At 54.3% G+C, this 7,436-nt stretch overlaps 1 protein-coding gene across 1 annotated transcript in view; it reads right to left on the reverse strand.

The window, feature by feature from the left end:
* Positions 1-7,240, reverse strand: part of LOC104165821 (leucine-rich repeat-containing protein 75A-like) — a gene marked incomplete at its 3' end in the record, with an annotated part of 57,355 nt that extends 50,115 nt beyond the window's left edge. The window contains exon 1 of the mRNA XM_009705573.1: positions 6,977-7,240. Within this exon, the coding sequence (XP_009703875.1) occupies positions 6,977-7,240 (264 nt within the window). The remainder of the gene's footprint in view (positions 1-6,976) is intronic.
* Positions 7,241-7,436: the final 196 nt, after the last annotated feature.

Consider the following 7,436-nt stretch of genomic DNA (forward strand, 5'->3'; position numbering starts at 1 on the left):
GTGCTGAATAGGGGCTGCCTCGCCAACTGCAACCATTAACCATAGCTTGGAGATTTCTGGCTGCGGTGAGGGCACAGGCAGGACCTCTTCCTCCGTTGGGGAGCAGCCAGCTGCCCACCGCCTCTGGCCAGCAGCAGCCAGCCCAGCCCAGCCTAACCCAGCCCAGCAGGTCCAGAGGAAGGAAACCAAGGTCTGACCCAGCAGTTTCATCTCTGACCCTTTGGTACGAGGCAGCCCCGTGCCACATCACCTCCCGGATCCCGAGCGATGGCACGTGTGGGAGCCACCACCTCCCCTGGGGCGCAGCCCTCCGAGCCAGCACCGCTTCCAGAAAGGTTGAGCCCAGCCCAGCCTAACCCAGCCCAGCAGGTCCAGAGGAAGGAAACCAAGGTCTGACCCAGCAGTTTCATCTCTGACCCTTTGGTACGAGGCAGCCCCGTGCCACATCACCTCCCGGATCCCGAGCGATGGCACGTGTGGGAGCCACCACCTCCCCTGGGGCGCAGCCCTCCGAGCCAGCACCGCTTCCAGAAAGGTTGAGCTGGGGTCCCTTGGAAAGCTCCTCGGCCACGGAAGGAGCTCATCCAGGACGTGCTCCTCAGACGCAAGCAGCTATATGAACACGGATCTCGCCCCTGCTCAGGCTCTCTCACCACCATCCCTGCAGCAAGCAGGGCCTGCCCAGATATGTTACGTGTGTTGCATTAATGCAGCCACCGATTTCTTATGCAGTGATTCCCCAATCCCGGGGGGAACATCCCTGCTAGAAGAGAAAACCCGCTCTGCTCCATGCCAGAGGCAGGGCGAGCACCACCACCGCACAGAGGGGCTCCAGGGACTGAGCCCACGCTGCCAAGCACGTACCTCCTCTGCCCTCCCCAGTGCTGCCTGACCTTCCCCTTCCTCCCTGCATCTCAGCATCCCTCAAAGACACATTTTCCTTAGGAGGAGCAGTGGCAGCCACCTTCCAGGGAGTTAATTAAAACCAGGCTGCTCGGATGCCAAGCAAACACCGGGACGCATCCACCTGCAAATCCCACGGGGGAAGGAAAAGGAGTAGAAGGAGCCGGGATGGGAAGCAAGTGGAGAAAGGACACTGCAAGAGAGCAGCTTGCAGCAGGGCAGGGTTAGGGAGCATGGCGAGGAGACCAGAGACCGCGTTTGGGGCAGAAAACACCCCACCACTGCCAGGCACAGTCATTTGCTGTCAATGCCTCCAGCAGCCTAAGGGTTAAAAATAATTGTGGGGAGCACTGGTGGTTTCCTCAGCAACCCAAACCAGAGGAAACGAGTGCTAATCCCAAAGCCTCCCCGCTGAGCTCCCAAACTGGGTTACCCAACTTCCACCGTGCAGGCAGAGCGGGCACCCGGCCTCAGCCCCCGCTCCGCTCACAAAAACCCAAGCCCGATGCTGCAAACCTCTTCATCCCTGCCCTCTTCCTGGCAGCTCGCAGGCTGCAAGGAGCTGAAAAACCCCAGCCTCGGTCACCTCTGATGCATCGGCTGGTCTTAGCGCTGAGGAGGAGGAACCAGGTGTTTGTTCGTGTGGCAGAAACGATGCTGAAGGTCCTCCAGCATCCCAGGGGCCAGAGGACGGTATCCACAGGATGATGCCCCACGGCTGGTGTATGCGCACAGGGCCAAGAGCAAGCACAGGGAGACACAGTCCAGCTACGAAGCACCCGCAGGCTGTGGCTAAGCTACATCATATGAACCAGACCGCAACACTCCCCGAGGTCTGCTCTAGATGTCCATAAGCACGTCCAACCACACGGCTGAGGAGGAACATTTAAGCGGTTTTGGCATCGGCAAGGCTGAAGCGCATGCTTCGAGGATGGTGCAAAGCCAGGGGCCGGCATCCTTCAGGGAGAAAGTTTGAATCTGAGACAAGGCAGCACCGAAAAGCATACCCTTTGTCCTGATGAGCTGCCAGAGACACCGCAATCATCGCAAACTCGCCTGACAACGTACCCACCTCCATGGGGATCTCCTATGTAACAGCATCTCTGTCTCTTAAGCGTAGTTCGGGGAAATCAATAACCCTGAAAGCACTCCGGACCCACAGCGTGTACTGTGAAGGTGCACATTGTGTAACACACAGCGTTAACACACAGACCAGTCTGATACTGGACCGTGAAATGCTTCAGGAGCTTTTACTGAGCACACAAAGTTACACCAAGGGGCCAAATTGCGTCTTCACAGGTGGCTGCTTTTCAAGCCTGCCCAACTAGAACACTGCCTAGCTGGTCTGAACTCAGGTAAACCTCTCCCTCTCCACCTCAGCATCTCCGAGCACCCACGAGATGCTGGAGCTGACTTCCCAGGCAGGTTTGGAAACATGCACATTTCTCTCTTTGAGAGCTCCAGAAGCGGTGCTTACCCTCCCAAGGAAAGCTGCCGGCCTTTTGATGTCTCATTGCTCCCTCACGGGCTGCCCCAGCCATGGCTCGTCACCTTCCCAGCCCTGCACCAAACTCTCCCCCAACAGCTCCTGTCTCCCCAGAAACTGCAAACGGCTCGGTGGGCATCATTTGTCCCCCCGGCCCCTTCTTCCAAATCGGAGTTATCGTGGTGTCTTTGCCCATTTGGGGACCTGACCCCTCTCCTCTGCCCTTCGCATCCCATCACCGCCCAGGAGAAGCTGGCGTGAGCAGAAAAGTCACCTTGCAAGCTGTGCAGCTTTGCTGCACCTTGGACCTTGCCATTTGGCTTCTGGCCATCTTCAGCGCCCGGAGGTTTTATTACAATACTTTGCCCTCCTTATTTCCCTTTCTTTTTTTTTTTTGGTTTTGTTTTAATTCCTGGAACAGTTGTACACCTCCTGCCCCGTGCAGGTGATGCCCAGAGCTGGCAGATGCCTCCTCCTCCCCTCTCCCACCAACCCAGCTCTGCCGGAGCAGCAGCAACAGCCCAGCAAAAACTCCACGTCGAGCCATAACCAATGGCAAATTCTTCGGGCGAAACGTAATGTGCTGGGAAGCGTTTCACCATTTCACTTGGGAAAACGATCCGTTTGGCAGTAGAGAGGAGGAAAACATGCTTTGTTTTACAAATCCTCTCCCCAGCAGGACAGACACTCCCAGCATTTAATATACTGACAGCGCTTGGCTGCTTTAACCACTGAAACTCGAGAGTGCGTCAAAAAAAAGTTTTAAAAAAAAAAAGTGATACACTGTATAATATCAAAACCTATCCTATTCTGCAACTCGTGGTATCGGGCACAGCGATTCACTGGCACAGAGGGGCTGCAATTCTCCCACCCGTGACAGCCGGCACGGATGGGGGGCAGGGGCTGAGAGCGGGATCCCAGGTTTCTCCAAGTGCTGGACATCCCTAATTAATTCAGTTTTCACCCTCTCTTAGAGTGAGGCCCTGTAGCAGCTCCTTGCAGGAAAACAGAGAAGATGCTGACAGATAAATCTAGGAAGTCGCTTTATAGCGGAGAAACTGGATTCAAAGTTACCCAGCACAAGGATTACTTCCATGAAAGGCAACCGGCTCCATCCAGGCGACTAGCAAGCTTCTTGCAACGCCAAACTCCGGTCTCAAGAAAATGTTAAGTATTTCAGTGTATTTCCACTTATCCTCCAATGTATCTGACTGCCAAAAGCATCCTAAGTGCACCGTTGGCGAGGATGGCTTACAGGAAAACACACCTCATCCAAAGAGGGCAGCGGAACGGCGCTTTTTTCAGAGGGGCTTTTAATTTTGCAGCGTGGGGTTTGGGCTCCAGGCAGTTGACAGCATTACCAGAGCAGAAGGAAAGAGCGACCGGTATCTCTGGCTAAAGAACCCGTCACTAAATTAGGCTGGCTGTGCCAAAGGAGCACGTACCCTTTCGAACGGCCGCTGCAGCTCCCGCGCGCAGTACTAACCTAAGTGCGACTGAGGGCAGGCAGCGGGATCGAGCTGCCTCCGCGCCAGAGATCGCTCCTGACCTCTCTGAGGAGCAGTCTCGAAGCAAAGCAGCCTGTCTGTTGTTCACATTTTTTATCTTTTTAAACAAAAAGAAGTCCGCTTTGTATCTTAGCACTTTTATTGCTGCTTGTAACCTCCACGCGTTCTTACAAACGCTAACTAATTCTTACGAGAGCCTGTAAAGAAAACGGCATCGCTCCCATTTCAGGGGAGGGGAGCAGGACAGATAATCTGGTGAAACGCAAAAGATCGCTCTGGACATTGGTGCCAGTGGTGGGGCTGGAAGGGCAGGACCTGCTCGTGCTCCGGCACAACATTTAAAATATGGTTTTGCCGCCCTGTCCTTTGGTTGATTATCAAACACGGCTTTTGTGGGAGCGCTGGCAGGCGGAATGAGAAGCCCCCAAAACCTCATCTTGCAGCGGGTGGGTTGGGCATTATGTCAAGGAAAGCTGAAAAGCTCGACAGCCTCAGGTCTGGCAACATGCTCATTCTGCTCAAAAAAAAAGGATGGAGCACCTCCAAACGCAGGGATGCTGTCACCTACCCCCTCGCTAGCACCCTGGCCTGGCTTCAAACCTTGGTGAAGTCAGTGGACAGGCTCCCAGTGACCTAAATGGCTGGGATTTTCAAAAAATAAAAAGTCTAAATGCAACTGAGAGCAGGGCACCAGGTCACCAGGTTTGCTCAAAACCCTCAGTTTTGCAGCAGCAGCATGGCACATTACGTTAGCAACAACACCACAGCCCCTCTGCGGTCGACACCGTATGAACGGCTCATGGGAAAAGGTCTCTGCCCCAGAGGGCTCACCCATCCATCCCTCTCTACGGGGGGAAGCTCCCCCCAAATCCTCACTTTTGGGCCAGGACACGGCAGGAGCTCAGCTCTCAAAGATTCCCACAGCCTCACAGCCCCAACTCCTTGGGAGCAAATCCAGCATCCCTCGCAGCCCCCAATGCACCCCTAAAACGCCACCTCCCAAAAGTCAGTCCATGCAAAACCACAGCAATCGGGATTTGTTCAGTGGGGCATCCCACATTCGCTACCTGAAGGCAAGGAATAATACAGTCTCATTAAAAATGTGCTTCCAGTCTATTATAGTATCTAGGACAAAGTGTTCCCTATTTTGACACTCAAAGATGTATTTTATCAGAGCAAGCTCTTCAGAAACACTCACTCGCAAAGACTTATCTCACTGTAACAGGTTCCTCGCTTCCCCCAGTATTTTAAAATTAATTTCTAGCTTTTTTTTTCCCCCGTAGTCAGATGATGGGATGTCCTCACGGTCAGATTTGTCATTAGGGCAGCTGCTGTGACACATCCCAGTTCCCTCACGTTCTGCATGGCCAGCCCAGAGCATCACCGCGAAAACACAGTATCCAAAGCCAGAGAGAACTTGGGAGCGACCCACAGTACTTCACAGGCACTGAGATTTATTTTTTTTTTTGGGGGGGTTGATATAAACACCTTCTAAAATTAGCACCTGCCTTTCTGCCAGCTCCAATGGGCTGCCGGTGCAATGATAAAGCTTTGGCGTGGCTGAGAGGGTGCAACATTTGGGCGCAGATTTGCCACCCAACTCACAGCCACTTCTGCCCCACGGGGTTTTCCCGGCCACGCGCTCAACCCACGCGGCCACACAGATCCCACATGGAGAAGCCACTGTCCCAAAGGGTCGTACCCCCAGCTCCCGGGGAGGGGGCATGCTCATCTCAGAAAACCTTCTCTCTAGGCTGAGAGTAAGTCACGAGAGCTTTCTATAAAGGAACGCAAACACATACGGAAGGGTTCAGATTTCTCAGCTGGACTGCTCCAAAGATAGTCCTAAGTCACGTAAACCGGGTGGGCAGAGGGACACCGGCTGGTGGGGTAAGTGGCAGTGTGCCTCCGGGCGCGCTGAAGGGGTCAGGGATGTGCTCCCAACAACACATCCACTTCTAAAAAGTTAACAGGACCAGAAAGTGAGGTGGGGGAAAAACAAAACAAAACACACACAAAAAGCGAAACCCAAACACAAATACAAGAAGAAAACCACCAGACTCTGGACCAGCTGTGTTTTCACATGGACAGCCCGACACTGAGCAGATCGAGGGGGCAAGAAAGCAGCTCCCGATGCCCGGGGAAGATCTGAGCAACTTTTCCTCAGGTGGTAGAACTGGTTACACCAAACGGCTGGGTGCCTTGCAGGCTCCTTGGGAGAAAAACCAAGCTTGAAGATGGGTTCTGTTTTCAATTTGCATGGAAAACTTGCCGGTTTTCAAAGCCCCGTGTACCCCAGAGCCTTGAAAATGCCCAGCACTTTGGGTTTTTTATCACCGTCTATCAGCAGAAAAGGTTAAATGCTAATTTGCTGGATACAGAGCAGGGCTCCTCTGCTGCCTTTCTGTTTGCTCACAGCAACTTTCCGTAGCGTTGCTGCTCAGCTAATGCTCAGCTCAAACAGACTTTCAAGGGGAAAGGTCTCGGGCTCTGTACAATTAATTCCCCGCTCCCGCACAGCGTCTCGCACGCTCATTTCTACAAGCCCCAGTCAACACCAGCAAAACTCCACCGAGTGAGTGCGCGTCAAACAGAACAAGATAAAAAACTAAAGCAGCCAACTCTCGCTATTTCTGAGCCGGGAAGAAAAGAGCTGATTCTCAAAAGCTGCTAGCTCAAATTGCCTCAGCACTTTTACAGATCTGCTTTAAACACCAAACTTTTTGAAAGTTGTGTGGGAACCTCCTTGAGTGGGCTGTGCGTACTGCAAACCCCAGAGCTATCAGCGCAAGCAATGAAGGGAAGGAGAAAAATGCACCCGGCAGGGTTCTTCGCTGCAGACAATGCAAAGCACCTCCCCGGGGTTATTTTCCCATCTCCAACACCATGCCCACCCTGCAGCTTCTCAGCCACTACCCCAAAACTACCCCATAGAAGTTAGACCCGCAAAAACCAGACCGTGCCCCCTCCTTGCTAGCAGGCTTTCGAAACCGGGGTGTGTTTTGCTCCTAGACTGTCTTCTCCCCACTGCAAGCAGGCAGTCCCCCCCCTGCCCCAGGAGAAACCTCCCCATCCTCACCTGCCGCAGGTGCCTCAGCAGCTCGGTGGCCTCCTCCTGCTTCCCCTGCTTCACCAGCACCAGCATGTCCTGGATCATGCAGATCCGCCGGTGGTAAGGGGGCAAGCTGCTGCCACCACCCTTCCCAAACTTCTCGCCGGACTTCGCCACGAGGGAAGCGAAGAAATCTCCCCTTTCCCTGGGGGGTACTTTCTTGCGGTGGTGGGCTGGGGGGCTCTCCCCAGCACTGCTCGGCTGGCAGCCCTTGGTCTGCTTGGTGCCCATGGTGCGTGGCCCCGGTTCCCGCAGCCCAGGGGCTGCATGCAAGGAGGGTGGGGAGGGGTGGGGGGCTTAGGGCTGGAAGCCACGGAGAGGGGATGCACAAGGGGGTGCACAGGAGGGGGATGGAAGGGATGCACAAGGGGTTTGGGAGTGCACAGAGGGATGCACAAAGAAGGGGGGAGGGATGCACAAGGGGTTT

The sequence above is a fragment of the Cariama cristata genome, unplaced genomic scaffold (genome assembly GCF_000690535.1).
Source record: "Cariama cristata isolate BGI_N322 unplaced genomic scaffold, ASM69053v1 scaffold4898, whole genome shotgun sequence".
NCBI lineage: Eukaryota > Metazoa > Chordata > Aves > Cariamiformes > Cariamidae > Cariama > Cariama cristata.